The sequence below is a fragment of the Cryptomeria japonica genome, chromosome 10 (genome assembly GCF_030272615.1).
Source record: "Cryptomeria japonica chromosome 10, Sugi_1.0, whole genome shotgun sequence".
Classification (NCBI taxonomy): Eukaryota; Viridiplantae; Streptophyta; class Pinopsida; order Cupressales; family Cupressaceae; genus Cryptomeria; species Cryptomeria japonica.
This window is the reverse complement of record NC_081414.1, coordinates 47,539,326-47,557,652: the sequence shown is the minus strand read 5'-3', so window position 1 is coordinate 47,557,652 and position 18,327 is coordinate 47,539,326. Positions and strand designations below refer to the sequence as shown.

Sequence of the window (18,327 nt, the reverse complement as noted above, 5' to 3'; positions counted from 1 at the left end):
TTTTATTTCATGGCATTTTGGAGGGAATTGAATTTGAATTTGGAGCTTCAAAAAGTTATAAATAAGAGTGTTGGGCTCTTCTTTTTGTTATCCAAGAATTTTTATAACAAAATGCTGTCGAAATGCAGAGTGAAAGCTTTAGGGAACGCTTACCTCTTAGCCATAGCTTGATTTCTTGCTTACAATACAACAACTAGTTGAGCTAGAGACTGCTCTTCATTCAGAGGAGTAGATTGAAGATAATGTTGCAGGTTTATGTATTAGTTTTCTGATTCTGGAGTGCTTTATGTGAATTTTCAGTTTGCTGGTTTGGGTATGGCTGTAGCATATTTTCATTCGTATCTCCCTGCCTGTGCATTTGTTCATTCTTGGTATTGGCTCATTCCTCCTTTATGCCATGGGCAAATATATTTGTAAGTTTTTAGTGCCCAACTCTGAGTATTGAATTTTTAAATGCAAATCGAACTTCCTGCTTGGCTGTACCCTGTTGTAAGTGCCTTGGTTTGCGTGCATTATTGTTTGGAGTCTGTTTGGTGTGTTTTCTTAGTTATGGCTTCATCACCTAGCTTCTAGCCTTCATTTGCATCTGTTTTGGGGTCTTTTCATTGAGTGTGCAAGGAGTTATGAGCATTTTGGTGAGTTCTAGCGTTGCTGGTCTGTGTTTTCCAGCGAGTGGGTTGCATATTAAAATCTGAAAATCAATAGTGGGGTGTGTGTTCTTGGTGAAGATTGTCTGTGGGCTTTGGGAGTGCATAATTTCAGTTTGCAGAGTTGGACAATGTTCTTCTTTATCTTAGAAAATCTCATGCTCTTATTTGTAAAGCTGTTTAGTAGTACTAACAGCTACTTTTGGATTGTAAAGGAAAATAAACAAACCCACTGAATAAGTGGAAGAGGCTGGCTTGCCGCCTATATCTGAAATTTATAATATTGTCCTCCCACTGCATAAGCGGTAGAGTTGATTGTTAATTTTATTCCCAGTCCTCCCGCTGGATAAGCGATTGAGTGATTGTTATTTCAATTTCTTGGCTGGTTTACCGCCAAGTGATTTTCAGTATTTTTGTCACCCACTGTATAAGCGGAAGAGGCTGGCTTGCCACCCAAGCATTGTAATATTTCCAGTTATTTGAAGCTAACGATCCCCTCAACACCGTATGCTCACCTTCCCATATTGGGCACTTGGTGATCAAAAAGTGGAAGGTTTGCAATTTCAGCATTCTTGTATTTGGATTTCCTAACCTTAACGGGTTCTTGTTGTGTTGTAACTGGAAATTTATTGAAAAAAATTGTGGGGATATTACATATTAATGCTGCTCCTTTCCTAACCAGCTATCTAGTTATTCCATTTGTTCATCTTCAAATGGATGGGAGAGAGATATTAAATAAGGATTGGAGCAATGATTGAATGGTCACTCTTGGAAGTGTTACTTGGCAAGGAACGGATCAAAATTTCAGTTTGGAGCTTACTTTTGGGTTTGCTATCATTTAGGGGAGTTGGTATGTAATTCTTTGTCAAGGAAGTGAAGGATTTGATGATTGGGAAGTGTTTTCCTGTCACTTCTGAGTTGCTCTAGTGCAACACAGTGCTTATCATGCATGCTAATACTTGGAGATTCCTTTGGTGCTACTGCTGTCTCTTAGGTAAAGCACTCAAATCAGATTGTATAATCCCGATTTCAGTCTTGACCAACAATGAATATTGATTATTTCTGATTTCCCTGACTTAAGAGAGTTCATCTTATGGAGGTATGGAGGGCAAATTTTGGCAGTTAATCCTTATTGTTAGCTCAGGATAGTGAGCTTCTGCAAGCTTTGGTTCATCATTAAGTTCTTGGTTTGCAGATGTGTTGCATGTTTTCTTCAGTTCTATAGTTGAGTACTTTATGGTTGAGACTAGTTGGTAGAAGTAATCTGATCATACCAGAAGTCTTATTAGTGATTTCCATGCTCTCATCTCCTATGTTTTCAAAGTTATTTCATATTGTTAGCTATTGCCCTTGCATTTTTGCGCTGATCATGGTGTCATCAGTATATGAGCAAGAGGATTTTGAGCCATTGTAGGATTTATGGCAGCGGGTGGAGAGAGAATTTAGGTACAATTTAGTTAATTCATGCTTTCTCTTGGGAGATATTGGACTCTGTAGTCGTTCCATGGTGTTTTTATGCATGCTTCTAGATGATGATTGGTTGATTGCAACGAGTTGGGTTTCTTGGAATTCTTGAGTTTCTTCCCTCGACACTTGGAGATTGTTAGTGATATGATTCTAGCTGTTTATCCTAACATCTTCCTTACAAGTCGCTTGACAATGATAGATCCATTTCTTGTTTGGGACTTCATGAGGAGATATACTAAGGATTATGGTTTGGGCCTGAGAGAGTATTTCTTTGAGTTGCCCAGGATCATGTTAGTTATTGGGATTGGAGTTATGGATCTTAATGGGATGCCACAACAAGAGATGTTTCATGTCGTAATTAGAGTGGCATGCCAACATGGTGGTTCTTTTTTGAGATTGATTTAGAACCTTGGGATCACTTGGATTTGCAGTTTAGTAGTTGAGGATGAGGAAGTCAATGTTGTTTTATTGGAGTTTACTCCTATGGTCTTCCAAATTAGTTCTTTTGGAGAGTAGTTTCCTAAGGAGTTGATAGAGTTGGTGCAGTATTTGATTGCTCTTCTTTTAGGAGGTTTTTAGGAGGTCACTTGTTTGAGCACCTTGCTGTACAATGTTTTTATAAGATGGTATTATAGATCTCCTAGGATGACTTGGAATCCTAGGATCATTCTTGGTTATAGTTTGGATCAGCCTAATGTTTGTGGAGTTGCTTTGGCATTGCTCGAGGACAAGCAATCTTTGGGAAGGGTGGACTATAATGTCCACATTTTCAGGTTCTCTTGTAGTGTAGCACGTGTTGGCTTTCTAAGTTGGTGTCAATAGGATCAAAGGAGTATATTGATGTTGCCATTGTATTTAGATGGATTAATGGAGGTGAACTATACTTTCTGGAGTGATTTTGGATATTTTGTCCATGACTTTCTATTTTTAGTAAGTCAGTTCAGACATTGATTGGTTAGTTGGGAGTTTTGGCCGACGTAATATTTTTAGTAGTTGCTATTTTTAGCAATCACTATTTATGGTAAATACTATTTTTGGCGGCTGGTCATAGCTTTGGTCTCCTTTTAGCTTCAGCATGGAGTATCTTCACTTTCAAAGTTTGGATAGTTTTGACTATTTCTAGTATATTACTATTTATAGTAAATGCTATTTTGGGTAATTGGTCTCAATCTTAGCCTTTCCTCAGTTTCAGAATGCAAAATCTTCAGTTTTGGGACTTGGTGAATTTCCTAAGGTTGGGAAATATTATTCTAGTATTTCATTTAAATATTTTAATGAAGTGGGCCTTATCACTTAAGTGAAATAAAGTGGATGTCAGTTAAGGAGGTAAAATAATATTTTAATATCATTTAATGTGGCTTCCTAAAGTGAAAAGAAATTAAAAGATTTAGATGATATTTTAAAGAGCAACAAAGTACATTTCAGAAAAACAAAAAGCTTTTTTTCCAAAAAAAAGCATAAAAGGAAAAAGTGCTTTTTTTTGAAAAAGCAAACAGTGCTTTCTCAGAAAAAAGTAAAAATTTGTTTTTTCAAAAAAGCAACCAAAAAGAAAAAATGCTTTTCCTAAAATAGCTCTCAAAAGTTATAAAAGGAGGATATAAAAGGAGGATTAGTACTCTCATATGAAGGGGTGTGGAGTTTGTTTTTTGATATTGCTTCTGCTTGGAGGAGATTGCTTCTTCATTTTTGGGGGACGGAAACCCTTGCAGACAACATTGTCTAAGTTGTTGAGAGGTACTATTTTGGAGTATTTTGGTGAAGAACCTAGGGTTTCTAGAACTTTTACTTGCTGGTTATTATTGCTGCACATTCATTTTTATTACCAGCAAATGGGTATGTTGTATTTGTGTTTAGAATTAGATTTATCCATCTGGGTATCTTCAGTTTTTTCTTTCTATTGTACTTTCAAATTATGACTGATTTTAAGAAGTGAAGGTTGCAAGCATTTCCTTTATATTTGCTGTTATAGTATTGTATGCTGCAATATAAATCAGCTCTTTCTATTCTACTATTCTCTCTATCAAACATTCTCAAAACTCAAAATAGCAAAACAAAAGAAAAACAAGGGGATACAAGGGTGCCTATTACAGTTTGAGTCTAGAGAAGTCTTATTCCCTTGTTGAGAGGTGATCCTTGTGGCCATTCAACTCAATAGATTATTGTTTTGGGTCTTCTGTTGAAACTTTCAGACCTATAATGACTGATAAACCACTTTCAGAATTATTTGCACTGAGTTTTCTGAGTGTTTGTGACCTGCAATCATCTTTGCTTAATGGCTTGGTATGCTTGGTTAATTGCTGATGGTTGGTTTGACATAATACGTGCCTTCAGAGGTACAAATAGTAGGTTGCAGAACTGTGTGAAGATAAGGAACCTTGGCTGGGTGATTTTGGTCGTGTTTCAGACCTTATCGCTCCCATTCTGGTGCCAAGGACAGTGCATAGGCTACTGGGTTCAATCTGATGATGATGCAATCTTGTACCTTAATTTGTATTCAAATTTAATAGAAAACATTTCCACAACATTTTTATGACTGACTTGATTAATTTTGTAAATGAATTTTGCATAAAGCTTATTTTTTAAAAGCGATTTTAAGTTATTGAGTTTTACCAAGTTTTTCTCAAATTGGAATTTTTTTGGTTTGTTGAGTCTGACTCAAGGCTGAGTATGCAAACCATGTTCTAAATCATCACTAGTGTGTACTAGTGGATGTTTTGAGTGGCTTAATTACTCTAGGCATGTGCTTTGGGCAACCTCTTTTATCATGTGTGGAACTTTATGATGGCTTGTGATTCACCCATCTCAATTGTTCGCGTAAGTCACCTGGGGCAGAAATTTATATCACTATTGCCACCTTTTTGAACCTAGGGAAAACTTAACATCACTTAAGCTATGTTTTTACCAGCTGGGCAGAAGGTTGATATGTCTTCGCCATTGAAAGCAGGCTCCAAAGACACATTTGGCAATTTTATAAGCTTGGCAGAGTCAAATAGGGAAGAACACGGTAAATATAACATTTTAAAGCTTACCACACAAATACTAAGTAATAAATCAAATCAAGAGAAACGATTTCATTCCTAATTTATATAGATATTTATTAAACACTTGCTTTATATTTATGAAGTCAAGATAGATAGGTTAATGTGACAAAAAGTATTGTCTACAATTAGATTATTTCTGAACCCAGTCTTAAAAAAGATGACTACATCTTTTTGATTATGTTTTGTGAGGACTGCCTTTCTTATTGTTTTATGATATTTTTACAAATTTGTTGTCTGATAGAGACTGCTTAAATATGCACAAAATTATTTTCTATATAGGCTTCTTAATGTGTCACTTAATATCTTTAAACTTTCCTGGATTGCAAAACATCAGTAAATTAACTAATGGGTCTCAGGTTGAGAATGCTTGAGATCACAATGGTAGTGAATTCTTGAAGAACAGAAGGAAATATGAGATTTAATTATTTATACTTACATATTTTGTCCATACTGCTGTTTATATTATGATAATCAGAACGAGCGTGCAAGCTTGCCTCATTGATATTGAATTCCCATTTGATGTTTGGAAAAATGTACAGGCCATTGCAAAAGATCCAGTGCTGTCAAAGTGCAAAATAATTGCTGAGCCATGGGACTGTGGGGGTTTGTATTTAGTTGGCAGATTTCCTAATTGGGACAGGTAATACGCAGTTCTTAAAAATAATTTATTTTTCTCTTTTTCCTGTTGAAGTGATGATTAGTGAATGTTTATCTTCTTTAGATGCATCGAAAAATCCTACTTGACACTGGATGACAATAAAGTGTTCTATGTTGACATGCGATAACCCCTAGGGTATCACCTGATGTAAATTCATTAAATAATATTAATATACTAAAGAGGAAATAAATCATTAAATATTGATTAACTAAATAAGGTTAATATAAACAAATGATTAAAATGTTAATGTATTTAATATATAAAATAATAAAGAAAAATATAAATTCAAATAAATGATTAAAATGTTAATGTATTTAATATATAAAATAATAAAGAAAAAATATTATTAAGTAAATGATTAAAATGTCAATGTATTTAATATATAAAATAATAAGGAAAGTATTATTAAATTAAAATATTAATACAAAGTGATATAAACTAAAACTACGAACTACGCATAAACGACTACCCTCCCCCCCGCAGGAAGTGGTGCGACGGTAGTCGCAACTTGGGCTGCGGCCACCGTCACATCCCTTCACGTGGAAGGGACCCGTGAAAGCAATGGCCGATCAATTAGCCAAACAACTTCAGGCTTTCATGGAGCAAACCAATGAGAAATTCGAAAGAATGAGCCAATTAATCCTCTAAAGTACAAACAACAACAATAGAGATATTCCAAACCCTAGAAGAGAGAAACTCTCTAATCACGCCGATAACGAACGATCTCCTCAAAGTTCTAGACAAACAATTCCCGAATTTCTTCCTAGAGAAGAACATGTGGGGGATGAAGAGGAGCTAGCCACACTTGGGGTGGAAGAAATCGCCCAAATTTATGCTGGATTAGAGCCAGAAGTTCAGAGGGTGGTTTCCTTCAAGGATTTCTGTGAGTCCAAGACTAATGAAGGCAGAAGGAGAAAGCCTATGGGTAAAGACCTCAAAGCTAAAGTCAACAAAATGTCCCTGCCATGCTTTGATGGGTCAGGGAAGGATATCGCCCAAGCTTGGGTCCAAAAACTAGATACATACCTTTCATACAGCTCCATGACTGAAGGAGATGCTATAAAATTTGCCATACTCCATTTAATCGGAGTAGCCCATAATTGGTGGCATAACGGTCTCATTACCCTAGGACACAAAAATATCTCCACCTATAATGAGTTTACCCAAAAGCTCATCAGTCGGTTTGACCAGAAAGACTCCGAATGGTACTTCCAAGAGTTAACACACCTTAAGCAATCAAGAACCATTGAAGGCTATATAGACCAATTCCAAAACCTACCAGTAATGGTCCCCGACCTATCTGTAATGTCCCCTTCTCCGCAGTGATTAGTTATGTTGGCCGTTAGCCTAGTTTGGAGGCCTGTAGGCTAGTCGGGGGCAGAAATTAGGGTTTCCAATTTTCTAGGAGGATTCTTTGGTGTTTTCAGGGGCTATATGTGGAAGTTTGACAGTTTGGATTCTAGATTCGTTCTGGGTTTTCAGAGAGCTTCAGGATGGTTCGACATGCATCTGCATCGGGTGACTTTTACAAGACTTACTAATTTTAGTAAGTGCAACGACTGCTCAGAATGTGGTTAAAATCACTTTGGAAACACTTACTATTTTTAGCAGTTCTATTTTTAGTAGGATGTCAGCAGGCTTGTTTAGATGGCTATTTCTGGGAGGTCAGTTTGAGCAATTGGTCTTTCCTCATTTTTTGGTGCTATTCTTGGCAAGGGTTCCTCAGCTCAGTTCAGTGACTATTTCAGGCAGGGCAATTCTCCCAGCTTGTTTCCCCATATCCTTGGAGCTTGTTTTGGCAGGTTCAGTATTTGATGAAAGATGGTGTTTTAAATTAAATTATAACTTAAGACAAAGGTTGGACGATTTATTTAAAAGGGGTTGCTTAAGTTATATTGATATATAAGTCTTTTCCTTAATTATATATTGGGTGATTTATTGTTGAGGAAAAATACTTTATAAAGTGAAATATTAATTCGGCAAGATGGACACCTTATGGAGAAATAAGTTAATTTTATAATATATTTCACTTATCTACCTTGGATGCCACATAATGATTTTATTGTCATTTTTATAAAGAATATTTGCTCCTATGAGAAGGTCGATTTGGAGAAAGGAGAAATGAAATGTAATTTCAAAATAATGTGAAGTGAACGTGCATTTGGATTTGGCGTTCATTTGGAGGGAATGTGAATTTGAATTTGATCCCTCAAAATCTATAAATGAGAGTGTTGGGCTTCTCATTTGGTATCTTAGACAATTTACACTGTTATGTTGTCGGATTGACTCTAGACAATCTTCGAGGGTGAATACCTTCTAGGGCTCTTGACAGACTTCGAGTGTGAGACATCACTCCTAGCTGTGATTGGATCTTCTGAATGTGTGATTCGATTTTACTGTGCATTTTCAGATTTCCAGTGTGGTGTGGATTTTAGTGTTGCTGGTTTTTAGTGTGGCTGTAGCACGTTTTAGCTCATAACTCTCAGTTCGTGTGTCAGATCATTTTGGGTAGTGGCCCGTTCTCTTCCTATGCCACAGGCGATCAAGTTTGTAAGTTTCTAGAGCTTAATGTTGAGTGTTTATTTTTTAAAATGCAAATCGTAGTTCTTTCCTAGTCGTACTATGTTGGGCTGCCTGGGAATGCGTGCATAAATTCATTTGGGGGTTTTGGGTGCAATTTGTTGGTTTTAATCTCATCGCCTGTCTTGTATCTCTCATTTGCATCCGTTTGGGGGTAATTTCGTTGAGTGTGAATAGAGTTACGAGCATTTTTGTGAGTTTCTAAGCTGCTGGTCTGTGTGTTTCCAGCGCATGGGTTGCATATCAAAATCTGAAAAATTGTTAGTTTGGAGTGTTTCCTTGTGTGGAGTTGGTTTTAGAGTGTGTGGGTTCTTTGGAGTGTGTTTAGAGATAAGTTGAGTGTGTGGGGAGTGATTTAGAAGTGTTTGTGAGGATTTTAATGTTGCTGGTCTGTATTTCCAGCTTGCTGTTCATTCATATCAGATTTAGTTTTTTGGGGTTGAAGCTGGTTTTCAGGTGTGTGAGTCTATGGGTGTGGTGTGAAGAGTCATGGTAATAAGTTGCAGCTATTAGTTTGGGTTTTGACATTTGAATATCCATGATGAATCATATTGTAATGCTTGTTAGTAGTACTAACAACAATTTATTTGAACTCTCTTAGTCCCACTGCATAAGTGGAAGAGGCTGGCCTTGCCGCCTAGTTTGGACAATGATTCTAGTAATTTTGTAATCCATGTTTGCATTGTAAAGCTGATTAGTAGTACTAATAGCTATATACTTGGATTGTTGTTCTTTGGCCCATTGCATAAGTGGAAGAGGCTGGCTTGCCGCCTTCTTATCTATTGTAATTCTGTCCTCCTGCTGAATAAGCGTTTGAGTTGATTGTAATCTCATTTTCAGTCCTCCTGCTGAATAAGCGGTGGAGTTGATTGCTATTTCATTTCTAGTCCTCCCGCTACATAAGCAGTAGAGTGATTGTTCTTTGGTTCTTGCATCATCCTTGGCTGGTTTACCGCCAAGTGATTTTTAATATTCTCCATATCCTGCTGAAAAGTGGAAGGGGTTGGCTTGCCGCCCAAGCATTGTATTATTTCCAGTTATTTGACGCTAACGATCCCCTCAACACTGTATGCTCTCACCTTTCCATATTGGGCACTTGGTAATCAGAAAGTGGAAGGGTTACAATTTCAACATTTTTCTATGTTCATTTCCTAACTTTAACAGGTTCTTGTTGTGATTGTAACTGGAAATAAATTTAAAAAAATTGTGGGGATATTACACTATCCCAGAGAAGGCTTACTTACATGTTTTTAGAAGGCTTGAAAGACTCTATTAAAAGTTTTGTAAAACCCTTGGAACCACAAAATTTAGTAGAGGCCATTAAGAAAACTAGGATGGTTGTAAAACCCTTGGAACCACAAAATTTAGTAGAGGCCATTAAGAAAACTAGGATGGTTGAATTTAGTGCTCCCAAGAACACCTCAACCAAAACACCGCATAGGAATGAGGGACACCAGAGGGACTGTCGGGAGAGATCCCGCCGCTTTTGCAAGAAACCTTGGAGTTTGAATCACCAATGTAAGGAGAGAGAGGAACTCATGGAGAAAGGGTTATTTTTCAAATGCAAGGCCCCATGGGGGAAAGGCCATGATGTAAAAGAGGACAGTTAAATAACATAGAAGAAATGCGGGATGAGGAAAGACCCTATAAAAGGGCCAGGTTTGAAAGCAATGAACCAGGGACCTTGGCAGTCATCACTCAAGGAAGTGACAATAGATGTTTCAAACTCAAAGGGATTATCAAAGGACAGAAAGTAATCGCTCTGGTAGACACAGGAGCCTCACATGACTTCATTAGCAAACACTTAGCAGCAAAGAGAAGGTTAAAAACTCAAGAGTTTGGAGGGTTTGAAGTGAACATAGGCAACAAAGTCATAGACAGGTGCACTAAAATTATACCTCAATTGGAAGTCACCCTGGGGGGGCATACAATTAAGAGGAACTTCTTTGTGGTGAACCTAGAGAATGACATCATTTTGGGGATGCCATGGATAAACTCATTAGGACGGTTCACCATGGATAGTCCAAATCGGGAGATATGCTTCCAACATGAAGGGAGAGAGATAACATTAAAAGGAATTCCCGATGGCTCTCCAAAGATAGTATCATGTAATAAAATGGAGAAAATCTTTAGGCATGATCAAGGAGACTGGGTCGCCCAATGTATGGTCTTGGATAAATCTCCGACCGAAGGTCAAATCGTTCATAGTGATATACAACCCATTCGTCGGAGACAGAAAAAAGTCTTCGAAGACATTCCCTCGGGCTTACCCCCAAAAAGGGGATTTGAACACTCGATTGAATTAGGAGGAGCGAAACTTGTCATTACCACTCCTTACCGCCATCCCCACAAATTCAAAGAGGAGATTGAAAAAACCATAAAAGAATTATTATAAATGGGACACATCCAACCAAGCAGCAACCTCTTTGCTTCATCAGTGGTATTGGTCAAGAAGAAAGACGGGACGATGAGAATGTGCATAGATTACTGGGCCCTGAATAAAAAGACTATAAAAAACAGATACCCTATTCTGAGAATTGACGAACTAATGGATGAACTACACGAAGCAAGATATTTCTCTTAAATTGATCTAAGGTTAGGATACCATCAGATTAGAATGAGGGAAGAGGATATTCCCAAAATAGCATTCAGATGTCACTATGGACATTTTGAGTTTTCGGTTCTACCATTTGGTCTCACTAACGCCCCGACCACCTTGTTGTCCTCGATTTCAGCTTGGCCAAAATCATGAGGCAACCCTACGAAATTGGTCCGTTTCGTACCTTATGGTCTCCGGGAGAGCTTAATCGACTTGGTCGGTTAGTTCGTTTCGTTCTTTGCTTTCCGTTTTTATTGTTTTCCTTGTTCCTTAAGTTTGCAGTTTTACTTGCAGTGTGGACTTTAAAGTCCGAACTGCAGGGTTCTTTGTTACAAATACACTTCGGACTTTAAAGTCCGGTATGTATTTGTGGTTTTCCTACTTGCAGATCGGACTTTAAAGTCTGAACTGCAGTTTGTCTTAGCCTGCAGTTCGGATTTTAAAGTCCGAACTGCGGGTGATTTGCCCATCACTTGCATGTCGGACTTTAAAGTCTGAAGTGCAAGTGTTCCTAGCTTGCATGTCGGACTTTAAAGCCCGACATGCAATTGCGTGTTGTATTAATGCCGCATTAATTGCTATTAGGGTTTGTTAAAAAAGCTTTTTAAAGTTAATTTTTGCGTTTTGGGTTTTCATTGTGGCTTGTCTTCTTCTCCGTGCGCCCTCCTCTGCTTTTACTCGTCGTGATTTGGATTTTCCTTGCTCCATTGTTGGATCTTTTTCCATCATCAGTGAAGCGGAAGAGGTAGGGTTTGTGTTTCTTTTTGTCTTTCCGGGTTTCTTTTTCAGGTTTGCATCTTGTTTGTTTTCGTTTTTCTTTTTGTTTTTGTTTGTCTTTTTCGGACTTCTCTCCGGAGGCAATCGGATTTTGTAGTCCGATTGTCTCCCTTGTTCCGGAGGACAATCGGACTTCAAAACCCAATTGCCCTTCGGAGCCCCCCTTCTAAAGCTGCATATTGGATTTTAAAGTCCGGTGTGCTGCTGGAGAAACGTATCTCCGCATATCAGATTTTAAAGTCCAATATGCGGGATCTTAACCTTCGCATATTAGACTTTAAAATCCGATATGTAGAGGGGAGTGGGTTGACATGTCGGGTTTTAAAACCTGACATGTCAACCAGTTGTCTTTCCCCTTAGTAAGCTGTGCCTTTAAATCTTTTCTAGGAAGCACATCGGACTTTAAAGTCTGATGTGCTTGTTTGAAGTTTTTCCCCTACAAAGTCCGATGTGTTAATGTTTTTACCTAGATTGACACATCGGACTTTAAAGTCCGATGTGTTGATAACCCTTTCACAAGATTGCACATCAGACTTTAAAGTCCGATGTGCAGATCAAGGTGTTTTTATTTGCACTTCAGACTTTAAAGTCCGATGTGCAATTTTTGTTTTCAAAAGAGCAGGTCGGACTTTTTTCCCCGACCTGCTGTTTTTGACAGTTTTACTCCTAAGCCTGTTTTGAGTCTCGTTTTTCGATCCGTTTGAGAAAAACTGATTTTGATAATGATGAATAGCTAATCATCAGTGTTGAATGCAGTCATTGTGCACGAATGTCAAAGTTCTCTCACAACAAACCCGAGTCTTCCTTAGGACAACCTTCTCCAAGTAAAGCATCATCAAAAAAGATGAAATACAAGTACGACAGGTACTTGAATTTGTACCCAGAGAGTTCAATGGACTCAAATATTAAGGAGATAAGAGACACCGAAATTGGGCATGTTGATATGCAAGAATTTGTTGACCGGGTTCAAAAGGCTCCTGCATGTCTAACCAGTTTAATCAAATCTGAGCTACATAAGTATGCATCTTTCCTAGTTGCGGCTCATGATCCTGAATTTGTACTGGCAGTAGCTGATCACTTTGATCCAAGCAGAAGGCAAGTGAAAGATGAAGATCAGAATGTCATCATGACTCTAGGCAGTGTATTCTTCAATAGTGTCTTTAAAGGTTCATCAGTTGTAGAAGTAGCTGATATTTCTCAAGAGAGTGCTCAAGAGTATTACGAGAAACATGAGGATAAATGCAAAAAGGTGATCAATATTGTTTGTCTCTCTACTGCAAGAACTTCCCTCACCTCACGATGGCCTAAGTCCTTCCACAGGGGTGATTTTAATGAGGAATATAACGACATGGTCACCATGTTATCCAGAGTGAGAGGATTAAAGGACTCTCATTATTTTCAAAGCTGGATGTCTTATTACATAAATATAATTAGAAAGGGGGCCGCAAGAATTGATTGGGGAGAACAGATCAGTGATGCGCTTTGTGCTCAATTGATGGAGGTCAAGGTAACACTGAAGTTTTACATGACCTCATACCTGGTTTACGCAGCTGCTTCAATGAGGCAATATCCAGGCTTGGCTACCAAGGGTGACAGAAGAGTGGTGCCCGTTTGGGAGTACTATGACCAGCTGACAATCAAGAATCAAGGTAATCATTACAGAAGGGTTAATGATGCCTTCTTTGCTGTATGGAAGTGCATTTTTGATAAAGGCCTATAGAAGAGAAGAATATCAGAGGCCGCTTACAGCAGGGTGTCTCATTTTGGGTGTGTATTTCTACAGTTTCCCACATTCACCTATATCCGAATTGGATGTTTCTCAGGTGAGCCCTTCATTCTTCCAAGGTTCCCCTCAGACAAAATTGTCCTTATGGAGTTGTGCAGACAACTGATTAGTGTGCATGAAAAACAATCACAAGCACATAAGACTGGGCTGAAATTCCCAGAGCCAATTGGCAGGTATTCAGTGCTAACCAATCCCAAGGCCAAAAATATGGAGGAGGAAATGCAGTGGAATACCATGAGAAGATTCAAGGCCCGAACCAATTTTGATTTTCGGGGTATAAAGAACAAACTCAAAAGGACTTATACTCATGTTTATAGGTTTGAGGATGTTTGGGCAGATTGTCAGAATGAGGATATAAGAAGGATGGATTTCAGCCGCCTTACTCTGGAACAAATTGAAAATTTGGATCTAGCTAAGATCCCTATGACCATGGAGGACACAGATGACATAGTGGACCCTGTTTATTATGAGAAGAAGATTGTTGACTCCCCAATTCCACTTGTGCAATGGTCAAACAAAGAAAGCAAATCTATTACACAGAGGATCTCTCCTATCTTAGCAAACACCAATGCTTGGTTGCTAAAACAAAACCTTAGGATGAAACTGTTAGGGTTTCAAGCAGATCCGAAGCAAATATGAACTAACAATTATATGCAGATTTAAATACAAAAGATAAAGAAATAAAACAGGACACAGATAACACAGAGATTTAACGTGGTTCACCCAGAATGGGTTATGTCCACCATACACAGCCGTCCAATCTTTCTTATTATCCAGCAAAAATAGTACATCAACCTTGCAATGCCTTAAGCATCCCAGCTGCTTATAACATGCGTTTTTAGGGCAACAAACAAAGTCGGTCGTTTTTCGTTGATGAAAACCGACATTGTAATAAAACCCTAAAAAGGCCGACTTTGTTTGTTGCCCTAAAAACGCATGTTATAAGCGGCTGGGATGCTTAATGCATTTGAAGGTTGATGTACTATTTTTGCTAGATAATAAGAAAGATTGGACGGCTGTATATGGTGGACGTAACCCATTCTGGGTGAACCACGTTAAATCTCTGTGTTATCTGTGTCCTGTTTTATTTCTTTATCTTTTGTATTTAAATCTGCATATAATTGTTAGTTCATATTTGCTTCGGATCTGCTTGAAACCCTAACAGAAACAACTTCCCACTAGTTCAGGAGATGATGACAACAGTGATGGCCCATTGGGCAAGACAACAACAGCTAAAACAAGAACAAAGAGCAGGGCAGACCCACAAGCACTATCCTCAGCTCCTGTAATACAATCAAAGGGTAAAGGACCCAAAATCAAATTTATAGTTAAAGGGTCGAAGAAGGGTGAATCATCATCCGCATCACAGGAAGCAGTGGCGAAGGAGCCAGAACAATCGCCTGCCAGTGAAGTTGGAAAAGGAAAGGAGGTTGAAGAAGGTGAAATTCCTCAACAAGAGGAAGTACAGGCAGAAGAAGTATCACATCCCGCTGAAGTTGATGCCCTGATTACCTCACAGGTAATCGTCCATTCTATTGACTCTGACTTTGACTCTGATCAAGAAGATGAAGACTTTCAAGAAGATGGAGATCTAAGTATGGTTATGATGCAATCAGAGACCGTTGGTCAGTTTTTTACAATAACCAACTTCTCTAATTTAGATGATATCCCTTCATCTACTTTTGAATCCACCATGATGGATTTTAATGAGACCTTGCAAGATGCACTTACATAACAGGTTTCAATAGATTTACCAGTCACTACTACCACCACCACGACAATTCCTCCATTGGTAAGTGCTGAAGTTACATTCACAGCACCCTCCACTCTTCCATCTGTAACTAAAGAGGTAGCAGCAACAAATGTTCCACTAGATGCCTCAATATCAGCACCATCAGTAACACTCACAACTACCCCAAGTTCCAGTCTCCCTGCTTTCGAAGCTTCAACTCCAAGTCAGCAAGGAGCTACTACTCCATCAGCTAATCCAGAACTACCCCCCTCGATGGAAGTAGTGGCCCCTAAGAGGAAAAAACAAGTGATATCCCCAGATGAGTTTGACTTTGAACTTTTAGTTCCCTTGAAGCCTAAGGGAACAAAAAAGCCAAAGACGGTATCTTGGGTGGTAATAGACCCAACTTCCAAGAGAAAATACGCTGAAGTTATGGTGCCATCGTCAGACAAGGACAAAGGTAACATACAATCTGAAGACTATACCATGTAGGTCGTAGAGCTCGGGGTGGAAACACATGAGAGTGAAATTAGATTCTCGGACAGCCCTTAATTCTTTATTGAGAAGATTGGATCAAGAGAGGGATGAGAAAAATATCTTGAAGTAGAAGTGTGAACAGCTGACCAACGTTCTTCTAAAGGTCACACAATCTTCTCAAGAGATAGAGCCTATAGGATCTTCAATAGATACCGAAGCTCTCAAGAAGATTGAACAAGTGGGAGCTAAAGGCCGAGTGATGGATGAGTGGATTTCAAGGCTAAGGTCAGAAGGCTCTCATCTTCTGAGCTCAATAGTGGAACTATTGTCCGATTATGAAGTAATCCAGAGTCGGATGCAAGGACTCAAAACCTCTTTATCACAGGAGATGGAGGAGGTTGTGAAAAGTACTACCTTGTGGAGCAAAATGGAGGACTTCAAGATAGATGTCCTGGTTGAGAATAAGGTAATTCCCACAAGGGAGAAGTACATTCAAATCTTGTCTTTATTGTCTCATAAACAAGAGACAATGAAGTTAATGATTGCAGAGCTGGACCAGGAGAAGAAAGAAGGTGACGACGAGGTTGACCTTATTTTTTCTAAAGTTGGTGATCTCCCTTGCTATTTATATGATAGCGATCAAAATCTCGTCACTGCTGAAGTTGTCACGCAAGAATTCCTTTCTTTGATGGATCAATGCACAGGACAAGATTTCTCTCTTGATACATTTGATAAACTGTTAGAAATTCAGGTCAGCTTTGAAGTCCTCGCATCCATGTTGAAGGATGTTAAAAAGAAACAGGTGAAGATTCAAGATGCAATGTCCCGCGTCCAAATCATCACAAGTTCTACCTTGATGCCGAACGAAGCAAAAATGAAAGCCATCCTTGCTAAATTTGAAGATTTCCATAAATCCAATGAAGAGGGGAATCAAGAATGAAGTTCCCCCTCCTGGCATCCTTTCTTCATGCAACCGCACTGATAAATGTTGTCAATTTTTTTGCAGCTGCACGTTTTCTTTATGTAGTAGTTGTAGTAAAATGGGACTGTGCAGTTGAATAAGTCAACTGTGCCCACCTTTTTCTCAACTTCTTTTCCTATATAAGGAGGACCTTTTTGTAAATATTTTATCTTTTTTCATGCTTAGAAAAACTCTGCCGATTTTTTATCCCAACTAAGACTTTGGGCTTTTTGTGGTGAAAATCCTATCAAACGAATAAAGAAAATAGTTTTGTTGATTACAAACTTTGTGTTGTATCAAGAAACTCATTTATATAATTTGATGCTCCTATGTCCATTGAATCTATATTATCTTTACTTCTTTGATCTTTAAGATATTGCTATGTGGTTAGAGAGCTCTCATATCTTGCAAAGTAGACTTTGTGCTCTTAGCATACTTGAGAAATCTGCTGATAAATTAAGTAACTTGTGGTAAGCTTTGTATTGCTGCCGTTATTTGTAGTTTAATGGATTAGAAATCTATACTTGAAGACTTTGAGCTTTAAGCTAAGTTTCTAATTGTTTAATTTGTAATGATCAGTGTGAATTAGTGTTACCATAAAGGAGACTTTGTGCTGCTTAATAGTAACTCTTGGTGTAGTTTGTTAGATTAATAGTTCTTTTCTTTAAGTATTTGAAGAGGTAGAGAAATTGTAACTAGGTGAAGGGAGAATACATAAACTCTGAAAAAAGAGAGTTATATGCCCAACACCAACCCACAAATTTAATTTATTATTAATTAGAGGAGAAATTTCATAGGGAACCTCCCCTTGATGAGAGGAGAGATTAATTTCTTAGCATAGCGTTGTGCGAATTATATATTTTGTCATTAGTACGCTGGTGACAAAATATTCACCCAACACACCTTTCAGTCATGCATGAATCATACATTCAGGCAACAGTTGAGGAAATTTCTTGTAATATTCTTTGATGATATACTTATTTACAGCAAGACATGGGAAGAACATCTCCGGCACATTGAGGAGGTATTAAATATTCTTGAGTCTGAATCCTTATATCCTAAAGTCTCCAAGTGCAAATTTGGGATGAAAGAAATCATCTACCTAGGACACAAAATTAGTGAGGCCGGAGTAAGTGTGGATGAGGAAAAAATCAGGGCCATCAAGGAATGGCCCACCACTAGAACCTTAACATAATTAAGGGGATTTGTGGGACTATGCAGCGACTATAGACGTTTTGTAAAAGGGTTTTCTAAGATAGCAGCACCCCTCACTGACCTAACTAAGAAAGGAGCCTTCACATGGAATGACCAAGCCCAACAGGCTTTTGAACGACTTAAATAACCATGAGCTCATGTCCGGTATTGGCCATTCCTGACTTCTCTATACCTTTTGAACTGCAATGTGATGCATCCGGGGAGGGAATTGGGGCAGTCCTCATGCAAAAGAAACACCCCCTGGCTTTTGAGAGCCGTAAACTTACCGAAGCAGAAAGACACTACTCTATTTATGACAAAGAAATGCTAGCCATAATGCACGCCTTGGCCAAATTTCGCCAATACCTCGTCTGTGGGAAGTTTGGTGTGAAAACCGATCATAATAGT

The 18,327-nt window shown here is 38.4% G+C and overlaps 1 protein-coding gene across 1 annotated transcript in view; it reads left to right on the top strand.

The window, feature by feature from the left end:
- The window catches only part of LOC131029452 (isoamylase 3, chloroplastic), a 311,234-nt gene that overhangs the window by 119,195 nt on the left and 173,712 nt on the right, over nucleotides 1–18,327 (top strand). The window contains exon 14 of the mRNA XM_057959949.2: nucleotides 5,695–5,795. Coding sequence (XP_057815932.1) covers nucleotides 5,695–5,795 — 101 coding nt within the window. The remainder of the gene's footprint in view (nucleotides 1–5,694; nucleotides 5,796–18,327) is intronic.